Source organism: Limanda limanda, chromosome 9 (genome assembly GCF_963576545.1).
Source record: "Limanda limanda chromosome 9, fLimLim1.1, whole genome shotgun sequence".
In the NCBI taxonomy this organism is placed as follows: domain Eukaryota; kingdom Metazoa; phylum Chordata; class Actinopteri; order Pleuronectiformes; family Pleuronectidae; genus Limanda; species Limanda limanda.
In genome coordinates, this window is record NC_083644.1 from 21713893 (window position 1) to 21741447 (window position 27555).

A 27555-nucleotide genomic window follows, 5' to 3' on the forward strand; every position below is an offset into this window, starting at 1 on the left:
TCTCTCTCTTTTGGGTCTCTACACCCCCGCCCCCCCCTCTTCCTGCCTTCATCTCCCAGTGTCTCTTCTCTCCAGTCCTTTTCCTCTCTTCTCTTGCACAACATTAGGTAGAACCTAACGTGCCCTTTCAGCCCCCCCCCTACCTCTTTTCTCCCTCTTTCTCCTCATCCTATCCCCCTCATCCTAATCCCCAGTCTTACTGTCAGTTTTGTAAATGGGGATCCAGAGTGGCGGTGGATGAGCTAGACTAGTGTGTGTGTTTGTGTGCATGATGAACATGGAAGACAAATGACCTGGATAGTGTGGATTAGAGTTATCCCAGGCCACAACCCCCAATAACACTGCCTTCTCTTAACTCCCTTCCACTTCTCTGTCTGATCTTCATCCACTCATTTCGTTTTTCAGTGTTTCAGTCATCGTCACGTACTGTGCAGTCATTCGTTCCCACTTGACTTGCTGCCCTTTCCAAACTCCGCTGAACTGGCTTACAACATCCGGTGTACTTTTCATGATCAAGGCGGAAAGGATTGGTTGGTTCTGGTCAGTCAGTCCGCCTACGCACATTATTGTACCCCCAGTAGACTTGGTCAGTGTGCGACCGAACAGTCACATATGCATGTTTGTGTTTTCTGCGTATCAGTGTATTAAGTTGGACAGAGATTCGTTTTCTTGCTCATGCTGATCCTCCAACAGATTGTCTGCCAGTCAGGCTGTCGTGTGTGTGTGTGTGTGTCCCAGATATTGTGGCTGCCTGCTCTGTTAGACTCTGGCCACTAACCCTAACCACCCCACCCCCCCTTTCTCCACCACCACCACCCCTCTCTCGCACAATAACCGGAAAAGGCCGAGCTCCATTACACAAACACTGAAGGACGAAGAGGGAAAATAGCAACACTCTCCATAACATTATGCTATTGATGTCGGCAATAATCACAGTCGAAGTGCTGAGTGTGTATACAACTGTATTGTGTATACATGTTAGGGTGCATGGCAGGGGCATGGCACCCCTAACATGTATACACAACACAGCAGGCTGCATATTTCAATGTTTGTTTTAGCAATTTTGCTTTTTGGGGGAGTTTAAGATTCCGTCTGTTGCTCTGACTGAACATGATGTCTCTCTTTCCCTGGGAAACTGTGAGGAAACAGCCTTAAACAAAGACAACAAGTTGACTTAGAAACCAGTAAAAGGATTAATGGCTTTTATGTTTTACCCTTTGTAAATAAAACAGGATTACTTCAAACTGATTGTTCCGTTTAGTTCCTCAAAGAAATGCTGACATTTCCTTGGTGCCGAGCTTTGTTTTATCACATCACTGAATGGGCGCTTCGTCCTTGCAAGTATTATCTAATGCACGGTTGAGAAGTTGAACAGAGCAGGTACATCCTTGAATGAAAGACACTTCCTTTCTGCCTCTTTGAAGAACAAGAATTCACAACAAATACAGTTTCTGAGCGCAGTGTGTACCAACACACAAATACACGCACATACTGTTGCATAAACAGCACAGTTCATATTAATACAAAACTGTGGCATGTTGCCACCTCAGATGTATCCGTCTTATAGGACTTGTTTCCCCACTCCACATAAACCAATATTTATTATGGGGTTTATCTTCTGCGAACAGTAAGAGAGGTCTCTTTACTGTTGGTGCAGCAAAGTTCATGGAAAAGCTTAAGTCCTGAGATCTCTACCATTTACATACATGACATGTGTTGCTTATTGAATCACAAGTCCACAGATGGAACAGGGAGCCAGCATAGTGAATCCATGCAAACATTCTCCTCCATTCACGACCTTGTTGTCGTTACGAAGCCGACGTCAGCGGCACATAGACTGTGAGCAGTTTATTTGGGTTCTTCGTGGAGCCTCGGAAAACCTTCTTATTTATGCACATTTGTCATCTGCACAGTCACGGTGGGAATCTCCTGTTCTTACTGCTCTACCTCATCCCAAATATTTGCAGTTGGATTTGGATCTCGGGTGACAGAGGGGGCTTATGACTCATTGCCATGTTTATGAAAACATTCTGAGAATACTTTCCTTTTTTACACAGTGTATTATCATGGTGAAAGTAGTCATTTGAAGATGGTAAATTGTCGACCAAAGAGAAATGCACAATATTGACAAAAAGGTACTTACGTGATGATTGACCTGGTGACCGAGAGCATATTTCACACTCAGTTACACCAGCAGCAGCCTGGGCTGTTGACACGAGGCAGGTTGGGTCCATGGATTCATTCAGTTCATGCAAAGACTCTGACTCTCCCATCTGTAGCCTCAGCAGAAACCCAGGTTCATGGGACCAGCATCTGGTTTGTGTTCTTTGTCGACAGGAGTGAAACCTGAAGTGGTCTCTGCTGCCCTGAGGTTGAACCATCAACCTCGAGGTTTTCTTTTTTCTGTCACCTCCAGCCAGTCTGGTCCTTCTCCTCTGTCCTGTCTCATCAACAAGGTGTAGCCCCCCCACACCTCAAATATTTCTAAGTAAAAGCTCCGGAGACTGTTGTGTTGTGAGTGGATTTTCTTAGTTATACATGATAGTAAATTTACTTATATTCAATTCTGTGCTGTTGCTTGAATAAAAACACATTTGAAGATGGTTGTGGCAAATTAAAACAGCCATTTTCACTGCATTCTGACAGTTTATAGACTAAATAATGAATTCAAAGAATACAAATCATTAGTTGTTGCCCAAGAAACCACAAAATGTGTGAATTATTAGACTAATCAGATGAATGTCACTACTTGGATTTTAAGGGTTGATTTATATTTAAATAATACATATGATTTAATATAATGTTTCCTTGCAAATGTATCTGATATAAATATTTGATCAGTAGCAGCAGAGAAAGTCGGATGCTCAGTGACTGATGGTTTTGCTGTTTGACATGCATCAGTTTGTTGTGGTCTGGTGTTTTCACTGGTTCCCTGATGAACTCACAGGAAGTCGACATCTATTTTAAATGGCTCAGTATCAGTATTTTTTCATCTGCTTCAGTGGATATTTCAAAAATGTACATTTTGTCCCACATAGTTTGTCATCTTTTTATTTCCACCACGGAAAGGACATTAATCTCTGTTTTCGGAATAACATGCACAGTATTTACATTTTTCCTTTCTTCAGTTTTTGCTTGGTGTGTGTGAGTTAGTGTTGACACTTGGTGTTCAGGTGTAAATGTCATGGCCAGGCTGGTGATGGCCTGGAGCCTGAGTGGCTGAGAGGGAGGACACAGCAGGAAAAACAGAGTGACATATCCACAGGCCGGCAAGAGCTGTGGGAGCGCGCACACACACACACACACACAAAGAAGGCTATGTAAATATGACTCACACCTATAAAAACACAGTACTTGCATAAAATGACTTATGTTCTGATTCAAAGACGCAGCTTTATCTGAAATAGAAAAACATCTGTGCACAGTGACTGACAACCCTTAAGGTCATTGCAGCGCTCTGGTCTCTAATCAGAGATGAGAAAGATGTCCACATCAAAAATCATGGCTTCTTAAAATATTTCTTCCCTCTCGTCCTTCCTCTCCCTCTCCCTCCCTCCCTCTCCCTCCCAAAACGTACCCGGCGTGACGAAACACCCTTGTCATTTCCTGTGACAATTCCTGCCACACACACACACACACACACACACACACACACACACACACACACACACACACACACACACACACACACACACACACACACACACACACACACACACACACACACACACACACACACACACACACACACACACACACACACACACACACACACACACACACACACACACACACACACACACACAGAGCATGACCAGTTTTTGCTCCTATCTAAATTGAAGCGAGGTCTGTGATGTGATGAGTCTTGATCGGTGGAAGCTGGGTCACTTTGATCTGTCTATACTTGTCACATTAAGATAAGTGAGGATCCTGTACCAGCAGCAGAACGTTCAGTGGAACTGCAGCTCACCCAGGTTATAAAATTTAAAAGACATCTTTTTTCTCAGATGTCGCTTGAAAATGTCCTTTTAGATTTATTTGCAGTGCCCGTAGCGGTGGCTCACTTTACCAGATCCCATCCATTCGCATCCAGGGTTCCACCTAAAGCTGCAGATTGAGTAGCTTGAAATTCATGTGGATTGCCCCTGTATCATGCAGAAGAGCAAAGGAAATGTCTCTCGGTTCGGTCTCCTGCTGTAGCACCACATGTGCTGCATGTTTACTGAGCAAATCTAAGCTTTGGGAGCCTTCAAAAACTGTGTGTTTTACCGTGTGCATGTGTGTCTGCATGTTCAGACAGGAGCTGCTTCGCTCCGACGTGTTTACATTCCTGAGACAAAGTGTGCTAGAGTCCCTTCTTGTGACTTTCTCACGTTATTACCAATCAGCAGCGTTTATCTGACAGTGAAGCCGTTATTAGGCTCAGCAGTGATGCACATGTTAGATGTCGAAACACACATGATCTCTCTGATACAAGCAGACACAGGTGATCTCTGTGCTGGGTGGATTGTGTGCATGATAGCAGAGGGAGGGGTGAACACATGCCAGACGCACTGTATGGATAGACAGACAGATTGCTGATAAAATGAGGGCAAAATACAAAGTGTGCAGCAGATAAGGAGTTGAGCGTTCATGTTTGTTTGTCTGTGTATCAGCGTATCGGCTGCTACTTTATCAGTTAAATGTACAACAGTCAGGGAGTCAGATGAAGTGACATTGTATTGTTCTGCTCAATGTGAGGTGGGGTTTGCTCTGAAAGCTGCTCCTTTTGGGTTGTTTGAAATGATCTGATTCGTTGTGATACCTCGGATTGAGCATCACTGGGGATTCTTCTTCATGTGTCGGGTCTTTCTAGTGTTTTTTCTGTTAGTGTTGGTAAAAATATGATAAAACTTTAATAAATGACCTTATCCATGAACAGGATTTGCGTCTGAGTCGCGTGAGGTAGATTTTCATCGGGAATGGAGGTAAAGACAAAAACTCTCTTGATCCCACGTGATTCCCACGAGCACATTTACTAAATAGTTATAAAGGAAATGATGAATGCAGAAATAATTGACTAAATACATAAATAAATGCAAAATGAAATACAGTTTGGATTGAAATAGGCTATTTCTGTATCGCTACATCTATTTATTTATTTTTACAATAATTAATATATGTATTCGACATATATTCATTTAATTTTTTATTTTTTTATTTTATTCAAATAATATTAATTTCTACATTGAATAAGGAAATGCAGCCTTTTTTATTGCAAATATAAATTAAACATGTCATTTACAATAATACAGATATTTGTATTTGCACTGGATGACATGACCTATTGTCTATATCACTGATATCTGTGCCTTTTAGACGAACTATGACAAATGAAACATTTTCTCAGCATCATTTTCTGATTATCGTATTTGTTTTGTGCTTAACATTTGTTCTGTGGTGAGGTGATTGATTGGTTGTAGTTCTGGTTATATATCACTGCTTATCTTACCCATTAGTTCAATTATAAAGGGTTTAATCAGTATTTAAATATGAGTAACCTCGAAATAGTGACAGGTTTTACTTAGCCTGAATTTTTATCTTCAGCTGTGATTCCGAACGCACAGCTCTGGGTGCGCAGCCTCATGGAAGTGTTACCAGTCTCGTCGCCGCTGAGCCTGTCGTAACTGTCTAAGCTGTCCATGTAGCCTAGGAGCTGTTCAACTGATATTTAATCCCTTTCAGCTTTCTCCCTCTTTATCTTTCCCCCGTTTCCCTTCTCCACTTGTTTGTCGTGTCCACGCAACATGTGCGCTTTCCTCTCGCCAGCTCTCTGCTGTCGCTTTCTCCTTCCGTGGATGAGCTGCTGCATGTAAAATGGAAAGGAAATGATGAATACCTCCATACCTCAGCCACCATATCCACTTTCTAACACACTGCGTCAGGTCTAAGGTATCGGATTACCTTGGACAAATTTTAAATTGAATCGATGGAATCACTGGTCTTGATATAATGCAGTGAGCAGAGGAGAAGAGAGGATTATGATTATGGTTTAGTTATCTTAGCCTTTCACATCATATTGATCAGGAAGCATGAAGAGAGTCTGCTCAGTGTCTCCTCTCCGTGAGACGCCTCATAGATACATGTTGTCGCTCATTTCCCTCCTGCGTCTCTGCCCCTTCTTTAATCATACCCCTCTTTCTCTCTCCTCAGATGAATACAAGATGAAAGGAGTGGAGGAGGTGAAGTACATGAGGGGAGAGGAAAACCGAGTGAATGCACGCAACCAGGAGAACTTGGTGAGAAACGCACACATACACACACACACACAAACACGCACTGACAACCTGTCATTCACATCCAGACGCAGACCTTTTTTCCTGACAGTTCATCAACTCAAGCGAACAGGCTCATGTCTGTGTCCAAAGGCTTCTTCCGTCAGTCTCGCCAGCCTCCACACACACTTGTCGTCTCTTGCACAAGCGCAAATGCACACAAACACACAAGGAGTTGCCACACACGCAGGTAGAGACGACATGTTGGCGTGTGTGGAATGTGTGGGCCTATACGCTCGGTTGACCCCATTCTGCGAAATCCTTCTGAATGGAGTGACAGTGGTGAGGTCATTTTGTGATAACAACTTTGCAAATAACACGGCTGTTCAATCCTCCTGGCGAAATAACGTGAATAATTTAAGAACTCAGGTCCATTCACCCTCCAAAACAAATGAAGTGACTGCAAGGTGTGGTGGTGTGAAGTGAGAGCCGGGTTGTTTGCTCAGTAAATCAGGTCTTTCCGCCCGGCCTCCTGGCAAAGAAGTGAATCAATAACCAGAGTACCTTTTTTACATCTTGATTAAGAAACAGAAGCAGTGCCACACAACCACAAATGATATAACTAGAGCTCAGAAAACAGCCTCCTATCAAACACACAGCTTGACTTGGGTTGTTAGCGTAGATGTCACAACAGAGGTTTCTGTCCTCTGTTGTTGAAATGGTTGTTGCCTCGAGCGAGTGGGAGGGTTTGATGACGCTTCTAACACGCGACAAACGCAAAAAATAAAGGAAAACAAATATCTCCACGTGAAATAAGACACGGACGAAGATGTCAAGAGAGTTTCTGGTTAAAGCAGACACCGATGTCTGTGTGTTGTCAAGAATATCACCTGATCTCTGCAGTGGAGGTAATACGTCACCTCCTGCCTCAGATTTTACCCGCAGGCTCATGTGGTCAGACCAGAATGTGTTTCTTCACACCTGACTCTACTGTGGGTGTTTTCTTTCAAACAGGAACTCCTGCTCAGTGGCTGGTGAAAGATGCCGGTGACAGTATTTGCCGATTGATCGCTGCAAATGTTTTACTGTGGCAGGAAACAACACAAAGCCTGCAGCAGCTGTCACCCCTTCCAGAAATAAAGTCCAAATGAATTGGACATGCCACACTATTTGTTTCGAATCAAGCCAATTGTTTTCCGCTTGTATTTGGTACTTCCTCCGCTGCTTCTCTTGGATGGAAAGCTAACAGGGGAGCCCACAGATCGCACGGTACAAAGAGGACAAACAGCCTCACCTATCTTTGTTACTTGCTGTTTACGGTGAAGAACCCACAATACGTCCACAAGCTGCTTCTCCGATGCTTTGGTGTCTTGATCGTTCGCTCAGGGCGGCTCTGCTCGCTAGTGTCCTCCATTTTCATAACAAAACAACAAACTTTATTGACAGCTCAAGAATCATCTGCTGGATCATGAGGCCAACTACTTCAGATTGTCTCATGTGCTTCTCGACTGTATATTTTGAAATGGGAGTCATTAGAGTTCTAATATAAACTTTTTTCCCCACGTTCGAATGGATGCTGGAGTTTTGAATAAAAAGTGACAGCCCTACAGCAGCATAACATGGAAAGTGTGCGAGGTGACCAACCTTCATGTTTTATTAGACCTGAATACATTACATCTGTGTCTCGTGGCTGTAGTGCAGTGCCAGCTGGGCGAGGAGGTAATTTGATAATGCAGGCTCGAACGTGCCGCTCGGTGGTGTGGCTGTTCGCTGATATGAGCTGTTTGTTTTTTAACTGCTTTATCAGCTGATAATGGAAACTTGTGTGTGTTTCAGGAGAAGAGTAATGCACAGTACAGGGGCAAGCAGCAGAAAGAGCTCGCTGGAGCAAACACCAAGTCGAAGTAAGTGGCCCTCAGCGTGCACACTGTCACTGTCGGGAGGAAATGTGTGTAAAATATCTGATCTATGGAGGATTCTGATAAATTAAGGAGCCAGTGGTGCTCACAGCATGGACAAATTCTATTTATAATAAACAAACAGCAACATGCATGGTGGTTCTATTTCTTTCTTCCAATAAGAAATATGTGGCTGAACTGATCTTCTTAACATGAATGTCTTTAATGATTTTATGTCCATTAAGATGCAACTTAAAATCAGTTAATATTACTTGTTAACTAAAATTATATTTTGTTTTACTCTCTCTTGGCCCAAACCAGACTGTGTGCTGATAAATCAGTTTTGCAGGATGGACCCCACTGCACATATGAATACAGTATATACTATATATATGTATGTGCTTAGTAGCTGGTGGGTGCTCAGTATTTAACCTCTGGAGGAAGGATTGGGTTAATTCTTTGTTCAATAATCATTTAAATTCCTCCTCAGCCTCACAGCCATGGATTTCTCACACTGCAGGCAGGATTGTGTGTACGTGTGTGTTTGCGCTGTGTGAGGGGGGTGTAATGGAAAATTCTCATGATGTATTTCTTGCCTCCCTTCTCCTCCTCCTCCTCCTCCTCTTCTCCAACATCCAACTTCCTCTCTCAACCTCCCCGTCGCCTCTCTCTTTCTCTCCGTCGCTCTCAGTATTCACACGTCAGAGAGCCAGCAGGAATTCTTCAGGATGCTGGATGAGAAGATTGAGAAGGTGAAAAGGGTGTGTGGGGGGTTGAATATAATATGAGTGTTTTCATGCACTTAAGGCTTTGGGGGGGGGGGAGGGGGTCGGAGCATTTAAACGAAACAGCTGGGTCTTAAGATTTAAAGAGACAGGCTGTTCAACAACAACAACAATATCCACGAGTCTGCATTGTCACTCTGCTTTTGATCTCAACACTTTGCCCTACATGTGTGAGGGAGGAGGGGGGGGGGTCGCTGAACTTAATACTTATTGTCAGCCAGTTGAATTACTCATTACAGTGAGTAAAGGCCGGTTTCAGTTTTTGGATCAGTACATATCTATGATCCATGTAATCTGTCAGTGCTGCCTTTAAAATGGCCTGTGTTGTAAGTGCAGTGGGGGGGGGGACAATCCAGTTCCTTTTACTTGAGTGAATGCAGAAATATCTACATTATACAATATCTAGTCTAGTGAAAAAAAGTCCTGCATCCAAAATCTGACTTAAACCTGCTAGAAGAAGCTGTTAACTGGTTATGAATCGGTCTCATTTTAATATCGCTGCCTCTTTATGACCCACAACAGCCAAACAGACAATCGGGGAGAAGATTGGCTTTTTGATGAGTGTATGAACGATACTAAAACAAAATTGCATTCTTGTCATATTATACAGAAACAAAAAGATACATTACCTCATCGCTCTGCATCCTGCACTCAGCTGTGTCTTTTTTTCACTCCTTCCAAAACAAAAGCAGACGCTGGCCAGACAGAGTTTTAACATCAGGAGGCGGAGGAAACGGTACCGCTTTTGTCCACAGAGTCGCTAAAAGCAACATAAATGATAAGTCCCTTGTAGGAGCTTTAAAGGTTCAGTGTGTAGAATTATGTGACATCTAGTGGTGGAGTTCCACGTTGCTGCTGAATACCTCTCACCTCACCTTCCCCTTCCAAACATGAGAGAGAACATGTGGTCACAGCTGTCACAAAAACTCAAAAGGTTTTTAGTTTGTCCAGTTTTTACTGTAAAAAACATGGCAGCCTCCTTAGAGGGGACCCGCTCCACATGTAAATATAAAGTATTTAAATATGTGGCATCTATTGCAGTTCTGTCCGTCCGGGACAGACACCCAAAACAGATGGACACAACATGACTTTTTGACATCTACTTTATAAGGTCATACAAAGTATTTGCAGGTTGTGTTTGCACCTCTGCCCAAAAATGTGGCCAACACAGGTTCAATTAAAACTAGTTTAATCGAAAATCATCAGTATAAGATAAATTAAACTGTCTAATACATTTATAGAAATGAAATGTGCAAAGTTTTCATAAAAATGTAATGGAATTTGGAAGGGATATCAAATGAAAACATGTCAGTTAGGTACCTCGGGATACTTAGGCTCCCTTATTTGCGCTCTCCACCACTGGTTTTTATTGTGTCACCGTTCCAGCCAGCATTATAAAACCGTATTTGTAGAGTGAGGAGTTTGACAGGCTGTTAGACAGGAGAGGAAAACAGTGGAGTTAACGCCTCATCATGTCTAAAGAAACAAAACAACATAACTGCCCACCTGTCAGCACCTCATCCAGTGTTTTCTGTGCCAGTTCCTGTGATGGGAGTTACAGGTGCAAGGGGGGGGGGGGGTTGTCTACAGTTCAGAGAGTCATTTAAAATAGGTTATTACTGAACATACTTAACTGGAACAAATTGGATTTTAAAAAAGAATTATGCACATCTCATATTCTCTCTTCTTCCTCTCTCTACAGGGGCACGACTACTGTTCGGAGCAGGAGGAGGAGGAAGATGGAACATAGCACAGAGGCCCCCAGAATTCACCCCCACAGAGAGCCACACTGTGTGTATGTGAGTGAGAGTGTGTGTGTGTATGAATGCATACGTGTGTCCATGAGAGTTAGATTGATTTGAATCAGTGTTTTACCAGTAGGATTGATTGTGTGATGGTTTGAAGATATGGCAAAGATAGTATTTTAAGTGGGGGATACGTGAAAGAATGAAAGACAGAGAGATAGAATGGGATGAAGAGAACTTTCTTCAGAGACTTCAACCCTCCTCTCTTAGCACCTTGTCACTTCAGGCCCCTGAGCGGACAGATGGAGGTGGCAGTGCGATGAAGGGACAGACAGAGGTAGACGGATGGTCACACATGGTCCTGAACAGAGAGGACAAACTGACTCATTTCCTCCAGCAGGACGACAGCTCCTCGGCCCTACCTCTGTCCCTCTGTGTCTGTCCTTCTTGATCCCGAATATTTAACCCCTGCATTTGGACAAAGGAACTCACAAATATGGAGACCAAGTGAGGACAAGTTGACTTGGTGTGAAGTACTGAAGGACACACAAGAGGAGAAGATGCTGAAGGGGCTACGGAAATTCATCAGAATCCTCACTGGACTTTTTCGGCCTGCCGACCTACAGCCAGGCCGGCCACCGGGTACAGAGAGAAGGGGGGAGGGAGGGTGGAGAAGAAAAAGGGGTACATTTTGGATATTTTAATAAAAGCGAGTAGGGAGAAAGCTGGTGATTTAGAAACTCTATACTCCTCCTGCCTTCCTAAGTCAAGGACCTTTTTTTAATTTTTTATTCTGTGCCACAGCAACTCATTCAGTTATTTTTCCCGTTTTTCTTTTTGTTGTCTTCTGGCTTCCTTCGTAGTGTATCGTCATCCACTATCTTCCTCACCACCACATCATGCAGACTGAGGCTGCATCATTTAGAGAATCTGTCTCAACCCAATCCGCCCTCATTTGTCATACCATTACACAGCAGATCTGAACTGACGGGCACACACACCATGGAGTCTTTCTTTTTTACATTTGTTAACACTCTCTCCATCACAACCACACAAATACACACACAGTGTTGTATCCCTTTCACTTCACCAGAAGACAGTCGTGTGCATTGATTGGAGGTATTCTTAAAAACTCTATATCTGCTTCATTTCAGTGTTAACACACACACACACACACACACACTTAGTCCCTGATTCAGCGAACCGGGCGAGCTCTGGGTGAGGATGCGTGGTTGCCGTGGAGACACAGACCCGATCACGTTTTTTTATTTTTATTGATGTATCATCATCATGGATACTTCCTGTTGTATTATTTTGAATACTTTTTTTCTATTAAAAATAAAAACAGAAGCTCTTAAGGTGGATGTCATCTTTGTGCGTGTGTTTGTGTGTTTGTGTGTCTGTGTGTGTGTGTGTGTGTGTGTGCGTGCTTGCGAGGGAGAGAGAGCTGAGTAATCGGGTACCGTCATGCTGGCAATGGACTGAGGAGTATGAACTCAGTCCATTTCCCTGTGGTCATGATGCCTGAGGCCATGTAGTCACAGCAGATTCACTTAGAGAAATGAGACTGTGTTCTGCCACCTGCTGGTACAATATCAGCCTAAACTGACTGGAAATGTTTGCGCGTGCTCAGTTATATAGGATTTTACTATAGTTTCAATAAAACAAAATCAAAATTGGCAAACAAAAGTCAATATATGTAGATTAAAAAAAATCTTTTTTTGGAGATGCATTTCTCCAGGATATCGTCTCAAAATAAAACAAATTTAGACCAGTAACTGTCGAGTCAAGTATCTTTCAAACTCAGCACCTCAGGGGTGTTTTAATTAAGGAAAAGAGATTGATAACTTTCAAAGAACACAATCAATAACACAGATTCTGTACTTATCCCTTTTCTCTTTGTATATTAACCATTGTCCCAAAAAATACCTAAACCCCAACAATTATAATGTAATTGTATCTACAGTGAATAGCTAATTTAGGGAGCAGCCAGTGAAGTAGAGAAAACTAAAGATAATATTTTGTCACGTGACATAACGCAGCATAACTCCACAAGTAAGGCTGCTGTTGCTCTGTTGTGTCCGCTCACTATTAACCATATCAACTTTAGGCTATAAGCAGATATAATAGAAATAATAGACAAAGAAATGCTAAACAAATTTATGGCGAAGAAATTATGTGGGCTGTTGTAAATTATAATCATTATATAAAAAACATTTCCCTTGATCAATGAGTTTGGCAATATCTTATCAGACACAGAAGAAAAACGTATTATTGTGCAGTTAATAGATGTCATTGGGATAATTATGGACGTTCCGGATTCTCGGCTAAAGACAATTTTTTTGGTGTATACAGGTGTATAAAAACCCTGAGTTCTTATGTGATATGTGTTCACACTCGGCGGTCTACTGTACACACTGTGCCACTGGAAGCCATCATGCTTTGAGTGAGTGTGAATGGTTAAGCTGATCACCACATTATGAAAGAAAAGTTCAGTAGCCTGGCTGTTTCTTTATTAGCTATGCCCAGCGGTCTCTAATTCACACACACACACACACACACACACACACACACAAACACACAAACATACACTCCTCCTTCATTGCCTAATGTGAGTCATTCGCGGGGGCACATAAGGTCACTATCAGCAGCCACTGTGCACATCAGCAGCCTTAAAGTGTCCCTGTGGACCAGGGCTCACTGCAAGGCCCCCCCCACACAGACATAAATGTGTGTTGGAGGCAGACGGCTGGAGAGAGAAGTGGGCGCGGTAAGAGCGAGAAATTAAGAGCGAGGGAGTTTGAGAAGTGAGAATGTGGGAGGGAGGGAGGGAGGGAGGGAGGAAGAGAGCGATGTTGCCCGTTAACCTCAGGCAGCAACATGGGCAAGAAAATGTTCTTTCCACCCTGGTGTAAGTACCAATAAAGAGAGCCCACTCCTCCCTGCTTTGTGTGTGTGTGTGTGTGTTTTACAGTTTGTGTATGTGTGTGTGTAAGTGAAAAAGAGCTCAGTAATGTGAGAGTATGTGTACTTGGCTGTAGTTTTATTCCCGTCCTAATTGTTACTTAAATCAGGGCCACATTCCCATTTTACTGAAAATGTTGGTTAATGGTGTGTAAATAACTGCAGTGTGTTCAGACATTACTTATGCAGAAACACCGTTTGCAGCCGCTGAAACATTAATGACGAGGGCTAGGTTGTTGTTTAATGTTAATGTAAACATTATCAAACCCACCTCAGCTCATGAGGGCAGGTCCTGTATTTTCTATGAAGTTCTGTATTTTCTGACTTTCTAAGGATGATCATATTTTAACATATTACTGTGGCATAATCATTTTATAAGGTACAACAGAACTCAGGATTCCAGGCCAAAGTATGTAGTGGTACTTTTGGCTGCATCATGGCAGAAATGTGCATGTGTGCATCCATGTGAGTAAGCGTGCGTGTGGCTGCGGCTGTATGTTTGTGTGTGCGTGTGTGCATGCTCATGATTTGCCCACAAGAAGAGTATGAGTCAGCTCCAGGTCACCTCTGAGAGGCAGAAGGATGGATCCCTGCCTGGATGCCCAGCAGGCCCTTGCTCGGTGTCTTAACTCTATCCAGCAGGACCTGGCTGCCTATAACACACTTTTGGGTAGTCTCCCTCCACAAACCCGAAACACATTCATTTAGAAATGTGACAGCCCCAGACTTATGACCGACTTGCTCTCTGTTAGTGTGGAAAAGTCCACATTTCCCATCAATCAAGTACATACATTACCTATATTACTGTGTCTGTAATGCCTGTCTGTCCTCTCTCCTCCCCATCCATTTGTATGTAAAGCCTCTCCCTGCAGAGCCATACTCTGGATTACCTTGTTGCAAAGCTCACATGAGGAGGAGGTGAAGGCTTGAGGAAGTTGGAATTAGATGCATTTGCATTCATGTCGCACACCCACAAGAAGTGACCTACTTAAATCCCAGGAAGCTAATTGTTTGGTGTAAACACACTATGTTTTATCCATGAACAATTATGCAACCGTCTGGACCAATCTTCTCAGTGTCCACAAACAGTTCAGCTTTATCACTGAAGTGACCAGCACTGTAGGAAGAGTGGGAATTGATAACCACAGAGCCGGATTGCCTTTTGGTTTGACTCTCGTATTTTATATGTTAATGCAGTCTGCCAAAGTCCCATTAGCTGAGCAAACCTGGAGCAGGACTGGTGACCTGAGCTCAGTGGACCTGATGAGACAGTGCAGCAGGAACAGGAGATGTTCAGCATGGAACCAATTCCACAAACTCAACCACCTGACAAGAGGACGAGCATCACTCTGTCTGGAATGGAGTTTTCCCACAAACCAGACTGTGCATGAGATTTGGGGAAAACAGGGAGAGAGACCTTCAAGGATTAGACAAGAGCACCATCTGCTGGCTCATCTGCTTTTCTCTTCTTAATATTAGATCCTGGTGATTCAAATTAGTTGTGAAGACCAAATATTAATTTAATGCTCCTACACACACACACGTGTTTCTATTTCTATCTTAGTGAAAACAGTAATTTATATAATGCATTTCCAATCCTAGACCCTTGCCCTAACCTTAATCATTCAAACTAAATGCTTAACCCTTACCTAAACCTAATTCTAACTCTAACCCTAAAACCAAGTCTTAACCCTCAAACAGCCCTTTGAAAGTGAGGACTGGTCAAAATGTCCTCACTTTCCAAAAATATTCTCACTCTGTAGGGTCTATGCTTAAAATGGTCCTCACAAAGATAGAAGTACACAAACACAAACACACACACCAGGCAACCTTAAAGGAAAAAATTAATAGTATGTCTGATAGTTAATGTACAAAAGAAAAAAAACTTAATCTGGCCCTAAATATAGTTTGAATGGCTGATTAATGTTTAATCCAAATAAATAATTTTAACTATCTCCACTGTCCTTCTCTCAGTATTCATGCGCATTTGCATGTCGATCCACAGGCTAGCCTCCCCACTTCCTGTCGTGGACGTCAGGCTACAAACTTGGTGTAAATGACCTTGTTTCAGCTCGAATTTGAATGTTGGGGCTCACGGACACTTGCATGACATCATACTCCTAAAGTGGTGTGGGTATATGGTAAATAAATTATATTCAATACATAAATATATGGTTTAAATAAGCTACCGCCGGGAGGCCCACTTCTTGCCAGTCAAAAGGACGAGGGCCAGTGTTTTATATCTGCAAGAGAATGGCATCGCGGGATATCCTAATGGCGCTTCCTCTTAAGTTAGTATAGGTAGCAACATTATGTACATCTTTTATCTCGGTGCACTATTAATAATAGTAGTAATTCTGATAATAATGCTGATAACAAAATTGGGTAATAAAAATAATACTACTAATTTCTTCATATATGGGCTTTATTAATGCCATAAACAGTTTACATTGGCAAACAGAATGGGGGTGATTCAGGGTACAGGATCATTATGTGCTGGGAAATTGCAACTTTAGTCGTCTGGTAGTAGTTTCTTCTGTTTGCCGAACGCTAGCAGCTGGATCTGAATAGAAAGACAAATGAAATGATATTTATCTGACAACAGACAACACAGGTCCTCCTGATGCTTGATCCAAAGAGAAGCAAGTTAAGTCTTCTCACCTTAAGTTCCTCACTGACTCTCTTGAGGGAGTCTATCTCCCCTGTGAGCCTCTCGTTCTCCCACTCCTGCTTTTCGTTTGCGTTCCTTTCAATCTCCTCACATTTAGCTTTCTGTTGTTCCAGGTCCCCCCGGAGGTCTTGTATCTCATTCTCCAGATCAGAAATCTGCATGAATTAATAGAATAAGAGACATTTGTATGTAATTTCCTGATTCACAAGTGTCCTGCCACCATTCTTTACACCTAACAGAAAAAACTGTCTATAATTGTTATCCACAGCTTTATTAACTGACCAGTAACTTAAATCTCTTGATTGACATTGCAGTATTTCAGGCTTTGGATCATAGTTTTTGTAATCGTGACTAATAACAAACAACTCAATGCCCTTACCCTTTTCTCCAGGTCACACTTGCCCTGCTCAGCCTGCAGGAATTTCCTCATACCAGAAGCCACACCGCTTTCATACAGTGTCTCGTAGGCAGCCAACGTCATTTGAATCTCATTTCTAATCTGCAACAGCAGCAGACCCCTCTCAGAACACGTGATGGTCACCTGTCGAATCACCTCATCTTGGAAAAATTGACAATAAGAGTTAATATACAAAGAGTAAATATATCTAATGCATCTCAAAACTAGCTTTATATTATGTCCTGAAACTATTGATGCATATTCCACAATTTTAACTTCATTTTGGCATTCTGTCTACCTAAGCACTGGGAATAGAGCTCCCTGCGGAAAGGGCAGATGCCTCTTTCCTTGGCACACCTCTGCTTCAGCTTTGTGTCCAGGAGTTGCTGGAGGCGCATAACATCTAGTCTTGAAGCAGGTGCACTGGAGATCTTTTTCTTCTTCATAAATTCCCTGTTATAGCAGAAGTTCAGATAAATATCACAGTGGATTGAATCTGCTGAGAGATGTACTGTGGATAAGACATAAGTTTACACTTCTTGAGTGTCCATTATTTGTTTTGCATCCCAAGACGGCACTGTTTAAATAAATAACAAGAACAAAAATCAAAAATCAAGAGAAAAACTAATGGAAAAAGCTATACCTGGGAGGAGCGATTTCATTCAGGATATCCACCGTTGTCTTCCCAGTGTCCACAGTGTCAGGGGATGGTTGTGGATCCCGGTTAGGGTTCACAGTCTGCTGAAAGGCATAGTATTACTTGTCTTATATTGAATGCAATTAGAATTTGAATACAATAGCTGATACCTTTTTTATATCTTTATTTTTTCCCTCTATGTATTTTCTTCATAGCTTAATCATACATCCAAACCAGCTTCAAACCCACTTCGGCAAAACTGTTTGGTCAGTGACAGACTAGTTCCAAAGCCAAGCTTTGCCATGTTAAAGGCAGTTGACCAGTCTTACACATGTTGTCAGGTTGATGTGGCCACACAGACAAAGAAGTAAGAGCTGCAATATCAGTGCTAGCACAAAGTGCACATAGTAAGTGGGATTTTTTTGAAGGAAAATGCAGCAAAAATCTTCACCTCTCAGCTTCATCCACTAATGATCTTTAGTTCCCACATCATGTTTTACATATTACAGGTTTCTTAGACAGTTTCAATGTATTTCAGTTAATTCTGGAATTTAAGTGCACTATCAACTTCCATTAGATTTCAACTTAACTTTCCAAGTTTTAATTCTGCTGTTTGCTAAACTCACCGTATTATGACTGGACAAGTCATCCTGTTTGCTATGACTCTTCCTTTTCTTCATCTTTCAAGTTCTTTCTGTATTTCCAAATGTTTTATTCTGGCTGAAAAGGCACTGTGAATGCTGAAATGCTTTGTGGAATCAAAATGCTTCTTCTTCTTCTTCTTCTTCTTCTTCTTCTTCTTCTTCTTCTTCTTCTTCTTCTTCTTCTTCTTCTTCTTCTTCTTCTTCTTCTTCTTCTTCTTCTTCTTTGATCGGTTTATTGCTGGTTGGTAACAAATGTTGAGTTACAAAACCGCTATCTTATCCTGTTATCCTTTGATCTTTATACCCTTATACCCTTATACCCTTTTACCCTTATATCCTTATATCCTTAATCTAATTGTGTCTATTATCTTTGTGTTTTAGAAGAAGCATGGAGTGGAAGAACTGAGCTTGGAAATATAGTGTTTACCATTGAATCAGGGAGTACACTTCATTATCTGAGGGAGACATGGTTGGACATGAATGTAATATGGCCTAGATAACTCAGATTTTTGCTCTAACACAGTAGGTTGCTATGGGTTGGTTGCATAGGTTGCCATTAGACCGAACGAAGAACAAAGTTATCAGATATCAAGGGTAAAAGGAGATACTGTACTGAATGGGGAACAAGAAGAAGAAGTAGGATATTGAAACACACAGAGGATGGCAATAATGCACCTTGACGTTGGTTGCCACCCGCCCATAAACTATACGAATAAGAGAATGATTTTTTTGTCATTTCCATTAAAAAAGTAATTTTATCTAACCCTAGGCAAGATTTAGTTAATGACATATTTGAGACCTTGTACAGATTTCCAAATATGAATACTGTGATAAGTTGTATGTGGATACCGGCACACAGAGGGAATGAAGGGGTGTATTTATTGGATATGAAAGCACTAAATCATGAAGAAGTCATGGTCATTTCATGTAGTAAATCGTAACTAACCCTAACCCTTTTAACCCTATAAAAACATTTATATTTTCTCACTACGCTCTTCTTCTGTTTCACCAACTCATGTTTTTGCAGTTTAGTAAATTCCTTTTAGTATCTTATTTTTCATACACACACACAAACCCGTAGTTTGTTTATGTGTAATTGCAATCTGGGAGAGATGTTTTTCTAAATTGAAAGAACAGCTCATCCGCCCCTGAATTAACTCAGATGTATGATGAATTAAATGAATGTGTCCCACACTGTGATTCTTGTAAGGCGTCAGAAGCCAAGGTTGGAAACTACTGGGTTATTCTTTAACAATAGGTTTTTAAAGCAAGTTAAATCATCCAGTATCTAAAATCCAAAAGTATAAAAGTAACTTTTAAGTAAGGCTGTCAAATATATGTAGTTAAGTAGAAAATACAATGGTTTTCTCTGAAATGTGTATCAAAAGCAGCATAGAATGACACAGAGACACACACACACAATAATTTGTCCATCTTCTTCCTGTCCTCTGAGTTTCTCATGGGAATGAACAGTTAATCCAATCTAAAATGTTAATATAGGATTGGCATAGGGGGTAGAGTGGTCGTTCAATCCCCTCTCTTCCCCATCTGCATGCTCAAGTGTCCTTGGCAAGATACTGAACTCCTAAAATTGGCAGGACTTCAAACACCAGCACAATATCTTACACTATGTAAATTTAAATACTTAAATAAAATTATATTAAATTAATTAAATGAATCCTGCGCAGTCGACTTCTGCGCAGGATGTGCGCAGGAAGTGCGCAGTCCGCTTCTGCACAGGAGGTAAATAAAAAAAATGTTTTTTTTAATAAAAATAACAAAATAAATGAAAAGTAAATTTTCACCACTTTCTAATTTTCTGCAGATTTTGGTAAGAATTTGAGGGTGTTAAAGCCCTCAAAAAGCCAATTCATTTGTATGAAAAAAAAATTAATAACTAGGGACCATTTGGTTTGCAGTAGTCACACACAACCCATACACATCATAACAAAACATAAAAAGAGCGTTAAACATCCAATAGTCCTTAAAATACTAAAATATATTAAAATGTGTGTGTTTCATACACCAGAACTGCAGCTGGTTTAAAAGTCCGACTGCTGAGGGGTCAATGATCTTAAAGATGACAGAAATTGAAGCATGACCACACATACTAGAAAAATGGGTCCACGATCTCTGATTCGCAATCCACTGTCATTTGGTCCCACGATCACATTATAGAATCATTAATGTAATAATTGGTGCATCTGTCTCCCCACATGTGAACTACTTTGTTGTCAGTGATGAGCAAATAATTTCTCCTTCAAATGTCTTGTTTTATTTGATCAACCATCCACAACCCAGAGATATTCAGTTAATCATAGATTAACATTTTTGAAACTGGTACCTTTACGTTTTTTGGGACTTTTTCAAGAGTTGTTTGATCAGTTGTTCAATCAGAAATGTTCTGTCAACCAAATTATTGACTACTGTTGTAGCTCTTAGATATTACCTATATGAAATCAAATATATACTAAAACCAGGATTGCTCAACCCTGGAAAGTACCAACTATAAAATACAATTTCTAAAATTTCTAGGACTGCAAAGCAGCACTGAGCGGGATCGAGCACATGCATTTTGAAGCTTTGCATGCGTTTTGCCAGAAAAAAATTAATTTATTACAACAACTTTATTTTTACACTGATCAGTAGGTGGCGCTATGACCCTGAGGAAATATTGAGCATGTTAAAGCCCTCAAAAAGCCAATTAATTTGCCTGAAAAATAATAATAATAATCCTTGCAATTTCAATAGGGCCTCACTGTCTGTCAGTGCCTGTCAGTGCTCGGGCCCTAATAAATCATATTCTATACATAAAAATATGGTTTAAATTAGCTACCTCATAAAGGAGTTTATCAATGCCATATACAGTTTTAATGGGTTAACAAAATGAAAGCAAAAAAGCAAATAAGTGAAAATCTAAAATGTAAATACCTGAACCAGAATGAGGACACAGAGAGCGAGAGGAAAGAGTCCAGAGGTAGAGGGACATACAGAGACCCTAACCCAGTGCCCTCAGCAGTCTATGCATAGAGCAGCATAACTAAGAGCTGGTTCAGGGTACAGGATCATTTTGTGCTGGGAAATTACAACTTAAATGCTTTAGTCGTCTTGTAGAAGATTCTTCGGTTTGATTCCTTGCAGCTGGATCTGAATAGAAAGAAACATGAGTTGATATTAATCTGGCAATGGACAACACAGGTCCTACTGCTGCTTGATCTGAAGAACAGCTAATTTTCTCACCTTAAGCTGCTCATTGGCTCTCTTGAGGGACTCTATCTCCCCTGTGAGCCTCTCGTTCTCCACCTGTAGCTTTTGGTTTGCGTAATTTTCAATCTCATCACATTTTGCCTTCTCTTTGTCCAATTCCCTCCTCAGGTCGTGGGACTCATTCTCCAGATCAGAAACCTGCATGAATTAATAGAATAAGAGACATGTGTGTTATTTCCTGATGCACAATCAATGCTGTCAAGTTTTGTGTTAGTAAACATGACAATTAACAAACAACTCAATTCCCTTACCCTTTGTTCCATGTCACCCTTGCCCTGCTCAGCCTGCATGAATTTCCTCATGCCAGAAGCAACACCGGTTTCATACAGTGTCTTGTAGGCAGAAAGTGATAATTCAATCTCATCTTTGATCCGCGACAGCAGCAGACCCCTCTCATCACATTCCATGGTCACCTGTCGAATGAGCTCATCTTGAAAATATAAAAAATAAGGAAGATAATAAGAGTTCAGTTTAAGTTGCTGTGTGTGCATATGTGCCCAATAAATATACAAATCTAATGCAGCTAAAATCTAACTTTATTGTATGTCCTTAAACCATTTATGCATCTTCCACCATTTTAACAACATTTCAGCATTCTGTCTACCTAAGCACTGGGAATAGAGCTCCCTGCGGAGAGGGCAGATGCCTGTTTCTTTGGCCTGCCTCTCCAGCAGCTTTGTGTTCAAGAGTTCCTGGAGGTGAACAACATCTAGTCTGGAAACAGTTGCACTGGAGACGTTTTGCTGTTGCTGCAGCATCAAAAATTCCCTGCAAGATTGAGAAGAAGTTGAGATAAATAACACAGTTGATTAAACTTTCTCAGCAATGCACAGTAGATAAGACATGAAAGATGAGTCACACAATTACCCAAATGATGTGCAATGTTTTAATAAATAACCAAAGAAAATGTAATAGATCGAAAAGGCTATACCTGAGTGGAGAGATCTCCCCGCTTTCCAGCCGTGGGGCCTCAGTGGGTTTGGGTCTAGTTTGTGGTGGAACAAGGTTGAAGTGCATTGGCTCCTGAGCCCTCAGCTTTATACTACTCCTCTGTAGTAAAAAGTACATAGTACTGCGTTAAGTATATTAAATGCACTTAAAGGTACAGTGTATAGAATTGATTGACATCTAGTGGTGGAGTTGCATGTTCGACTGAACACCCCACACCTCACCCTCCCCTTCCAAACATGAGAGAGAACCTGTGGTAGCTTTCAGTTGTTGTAACAACTCAAAAGGTTTAGTTTGTCCAGTTTGGGCTACTTTAAAAAAACACGGCAGCGTCAATAGAGAAAACCCGGTCCCGATGGAAAATAAAGTATTTCAATATATCGGCCCATTCTAGGGTCAAGAAAACAACAATTCAGATGATTAGAATTTAGATGATTACGCACTAGTGTAAAATCCACTAGGATTATTTTAAATTCAATTTCTTCCAACAGATCCCTATCACATGATTATTCCTCTCCCACATTTGACATGCTGTCAAAGCTATATCTTTCAGTTAATTCTGGAATTAAAGTTAACTTTCAGCTTCCACAAAATTGGAGCTTTCCAAGTTTTGATTCTGCTGTTCTCTAACAGTTAAAGTCCAACTCACCGTATGATGTCTGGACGCATGTGCAGTCTTAACTGAATTCGATGTGTTCCCACAGAGCGCCATGTTTTGTGACTTTGGTGTTCTTCCTGTATTTAAAAAATGCAGTTCTTGCTGAAAATGCTGTGTGAATGCTGAAACGCTTTGTCGAATCAAGCTCGCTCTTCTCCTTCTTTGTTCAGTTTATCGGTGGATAGCAACCAAGATCAGGGTGCATTGGGATCAAAGATCAAGGGAATTCCATAACCTCAAAGATCAGAGGAATTTGTTTTGATGAAAGGAATGTGATACAGTCTTTCTGCAAAGATGTTCTTTGGCCAACCGCCGGCCGGTGGGCGGAGCAGAGTAGAAGAAGAGGATATAGTAAATGGCAATAATTCACCTGTTAGTAAACCCAACAAAGTAGAAGAAGTTTCTACAAAGATCAAATAAATATAAGAAAAATGCTACAGTATGATCCTTGATCAAGATAAAAACATCTATTTTATATGTTATTATGAACCCTTATCTTAAGTTGCTGATTGGCTCACTTGAGGAACTTTCTCTCGAACTTTGGAATCTTTTGTCCTCATCAAACTGTCCCTCTCGTTTTCACTCTTTTCGCATTAGATCAAGCTTTCTCTTCAGCTGCTTTTGATATCTTATATCTCATTCTTAAGATAGGAAATGTTCATAAATATATGGAATAAGACACATTTGTTTGTAAGTTTCAGATACATGACAAGTTTGCTGCCACCATCCTTTATTCGTGGAGCAGTATAAAGTAGCCAGAGACATGTCATAAAGTCAGAAGAAGTGAAATCCCTGCTGTACCGTTGTCAGTAACACCTGGTTGTTGTGATAATGGACAGTGAAGGGTTGGATTTATTGGCTTAGCAAGCACCAAATCATGAAGAAGTCATGGACATTTCGCCAAGTAAATCTGATTTACTTACATTAATTACAAGAGAATTCCCTCTGCTGAAATCACAGTGTAGCAAAAGCTTAACCAAACTGTTGTGTAAAAATTACAATTTATGTGTGGTATCATAGTACGGTAGAGAAAACAACCTCTTTAGAAATATCTCTCTCTCTCTATCTCTCTCTCTCTCTCCTTCTCTCTCTCTCTCTCTCTCTCTCACACACATCATTTTCTATTTATTCAGTCTTCTTTTGAAGCATTTTACCCTGATATTTAAAGCTAGAGTAGCAATTTAAGCTTTGCTTTCTCTACTCTGTCTGCAACCACAGTTAAACAAACCAAAGACGGCTGGCAGTTCTTTAAACATACATTTATCCCAAACACAACTAAAACAAATGATACAGATCTGTCATCCATAGTCCGGTTACAGAGACAAATGACTGCATGCCACCAAAATTACAAAGCAGACATTTTGCTACGTTAGGAAAGCGAGTGCATGAGCCATTTGAATAATGAATATGTATCGTACACTGAGTGAGTGCAGGAGTCTGAGCCTGGGCCAAAACGGTGAGTCTGTTTTTTGAGATCTGACCAGAAAGTATAGAGTGAAACGACAAACACAAGAACATTTGACCTTTTGCTTCAATCTGTGTGCTTCGAACATTCACATTCAACATTCTGAATTTGGTCCCTGATGACGCTAAGCGAGTCACAACAGGGGCAGATTCCTCCAGTAGGCTGTGCACTGCCAATAATCCTGATCTCTGACCTGGACTTGCTCGATGCATCAGACTGCAGGTTAACAAACCTTTCCTCAAACTAAGTTTTCAGTGGTTTCTCCTATTTTTGTGAGGACTAGTCTGAACTAAGAACATACAGAGTGAGGACACTTTAAGAAAGTGAATACGTTCTGACCAATTCTCACTTTCAAAGGGCTGTTTGAGTAATGGTTGGGGTTCAGCATTTAGTTACGATGCACAAGTTTAGGGTGTGCGGCTGTGGAATGCATTATGACAATGTGTCATTACTGTGTGTGTGTGTGTGTGTGGGGGGGGGGGTTAAGCTTGACTGAATTTGGGGAAGCGCTAGAGGGAGCTCAAGATCATCATCACCAGACTGATTGACAACATCACCATCTCTGGTTCGCTTTGCCCACTGTGCCTAAGAGCACTCAACAGCAGAGAACTGTTCCCCAAGTACCTCAGTAAAGAGGGAAAACACAACCAGGTGGGAGAGATTCCTGATCCTCCTTAAATAAACAGAGCTGAGCCGAGACAGGGACCCAAGTGAGCCAGCTTTGCTCGTCTGTCTGTCCCTGAACTGTATTTAAAAGAGGTTACTGCAGGGTTACTGTAATCACTGTACGACACAGTATAATATTATGATGGCATGTAGAGCCTGGATGCCAACTTTTGGAACCGGAGGTTTTATATTGGCTAACAGCATAGTTAGTAATGCAGCATTTTTGTATATTTTTTTTGGAGCCACTGAAGTGTTTGTGTTCTGGCTCCATACTGCTCACACATTAACGTTTTACGGCACCAGTGCAGTGCCCATTCTAAACATGTCTGTTTGCTTGGCCTGTGGTAATGCTCTCGAGCTCACCTCAGAATTATTCCTTATAATTAGTGAGCCCTCTTCAAAAAGTTCTACAATATAGTGTAGTAAACTATAGTCTATGGTGCAGAGTGAAGTTAGTAAACGTTGTGTTCATCCTACCTGGTTCATCTGCGATCATGATACTAAACTGGCTTATAAATAAGTATGATAATGATTTTAAATACACACACAGTCTGACTGCTACAGAGCGTCTGTTTATTCCATGTATTTAATGTAGTTTATTGGATGTATCCAGAGTCCAAATCGTCCCAAATTTGGCACTGCACTCATCCTCCCTAACCATGTATCTCCAAGACCTAAATTTTTCACGAGTTCCAAAAAACACTGGTTTCCAGCAATGTGACACATATTTAAGATGGCATTGATGCAACACTTCTGACCCACTTGCAACTGGTTTATAATAGATGTATAATAGCCAAATGTGGCCCAAATATCCAAAAACAAATGTGGGCGTTTTTTGGCAAACATGAACCCACAGTGACCAATGTGGTAAATGGTAAATATAGCCTGAATAGCACAAAATAAATTTGGGCCATCTTTGGCACCTGTGGTTGACACACGGTTTTGCCTCGGCTTCCTTTGGCCCAAATGTGGAAAACGGGAGCAGACTGCCGAAGTGCCATCCTTCCCCGGGGTATGGGCCCGAATGACAGTGTGACATTGTGAGCTATAATTGTGCCAAATGTTGGTTAAAACAATTTTGCTCTGTGGGAGTGGAGCTTTAAATGATTTATTTATCTAAAGAACCAATAAAGGAATCTGATCAAATATCCGAAAATTCAAATTTTTACATTTTCTTTGAACGATGTAGAATGTTTTCTTTGTATTATTATGACACTTTGGTCACTGTCTTGTATGTTTGATCAAAATGATACATGGTGAAAGGTGAGGGATAAATATATACGTAAAGTTCTGTTCCTTTTTGTAAATCAGACTACCTTTTGCAGATGTAACAAATTAAGCTTTTGCAGCAGGCCTGCACATGTTTATAAAAAGAGTCGCATTACAGGGGAAAGACATTTTAAAAAGTGCAACAGTCTGTCTGGCTGATGTCAGAGCTGGTGACTTCATGGTCTCCGGCCTTGTGGTGCAGCATCCAAGAGGCCGTCAATCCCGAGGATGCTGGGGGAAAAAGGAAGAAACTATCTAAAAACTTTCAGGAGGGAGTGAAGGAGGATAAGCAGAGATGGACCAGCTAACATTTATGATTCACTTCACAATACACTTTTTTTCACATTAACAGCGGCAGTCTTTAGTGAGACAAAGTACAATGAAGGCGATGTAACGTCTACATTTCGCCATGAAGGCCCTTTTCTTGGGTGCAGTCCTGGAATAAAAGAAGTAGGAAAAAATGTCGGAAAAAGATGACACTGAAATAGTCAATGATTTTTTCAAATTTTCTAATAAAGATGGATGTTGTATCTATTCTTATTTAGATTAATTAATGATTATAATCATAATAATGATTATTACTATTGTTATTTTTATCAGGTTTATGTTTATATTGTTGGGCACTGTTTTTCACTCACCTTTAGGATTCCTTACTTTGACAACTAGGGTTGCAAAATTCCGGGAATATTCAAAGTTGGAAACTTACCATGGGAATATACGGGAATTAACAGGAATAAACTGGAAATGTTGAGGGTAATTTATACTAACTGTATTTACCTTGTCATATACAGACATAAATATAAACATTTTGTTGTGTCATAGGCTGATTTGAGCCCTGAGGAAACTTTGGGCACTTGACTATATGCTTCTGCATCGTGTCATTCTTAACATAGGTCTTTGCACAGTATTTGCAAATGTACACAGCCTTTCCTTCTACATTGGATGGGGTGAAATGTCTCCACACATGAGATAGTGCACGTGGCATTGTTCTGGAGAATAAGATGAGAAAAAAGTTTGTGAAAAGACACTAATGCAGAGATATAAATAGTTCCAAACAATTGGAATTGTCTGTTAACATATTTTACAATTGATGGATAAATTAATGGAAATAGGCTAGATGAACAGATGAACAATCCTCAATCAGCATGCTAATATATTTCCCCAGTTATATCATCTAAACTTACCTGACTAGTCCTGCACACTACAGCAGGCCTCAATAGCCCTGCTGTAGAGTGAAGGATGCTGGGAGTTATCTGTGCATGTGATGGAAGAATGCACAGTGGAGGG

At 41.0% G+C, this 27555-nt stretch overlaps 4 protein-coding genes across 5 annotated transcripts in view; 2 read left to right on the forward strand and 2 right to left on the reverse strand.

Annotated features, from left to right (window-relative positions):
* Positions 1–12040, forward strand: part of zgc:92140 (uncharacterized protein LOC447854 homolog) — a 28542-nt gene extending 16502 nt beyond the window's left edge. For both annotated transcript variants that reach the window (XM_061078406.1, XM_061078407.1), the window contains exons 3-6: positions 6193–6278; positions 8091–8158; positions 8844–8904; positions 10640–12040. In XM_061078406.1, the coding sequence (XP_060934389.1) occupies positions 6193–6278; positions 8091–8158; positions 8844–8904; positions 10640–10687 (263 nt within the window). In that variant the 3' untranslated portion in view covers positions 10688–12040. The remainder of the gene's footprint in view (positions 1–6192; positions 6279–8090; positions 8159–8843; positions 8905–10639) is intronic.
* Positions 12041–16158: 4118 nt separating this feature from the next.
* On the reverse strand, positions 16159–18463 carry LOC133011205 (axonemal dynein light intermediate polypeptide 1-like). Its single transcript, XM_061078908.1, has 5 exons — positions 18423–18463; positions 17013–17167; positions 16697–16875; positions 16254–16472; positions 16159–16209 (listed from the first exon to the last, which is right to left on the reverse strand). Exons 1-5 carry the CDS (start codon positions 18461–18463, stop codon positions 16159–16161), a joined length of 645 nt encoding a protein of 214 aa, XP_060934891.1.
* Positions 18464–20992: 2529 nt separating this feature from the next.
* The window catches only part of colgalt2b (collagen beta(1-O)galactosyltransferase 2b), a 31205-nt gene continuing 24642 nt past the window's right edge, over positions 20993–27555 (forward strand). The window contains exon 1 of the mRNA XM_061078542.1: positions 20993–21010. The gene's annotated coding sequence lies outside the window, so the exon portion shown is untranslated. The remainder of the gene's footprint in view (positions 21011–27555) is intronic.
* LOC133011206 (axonemal dynein light intermediate polypeptide 1-like) lies at positions 21197–22020 on the reverse strand. The gene is made up of 3 exons (XM_061078910.1): positions 21867–22020; positions 21514–21692; positions 21197–21400 (listed from the first exon to the last, which is right to left on the reverse strand). The coding sequence occupies exons 1-3, from the start codon at positions 22018–22020 to the stop codon at positions 21197–21199; spliced, it is 537 nt and encodes a 178-aa protein (XP_060934893.1).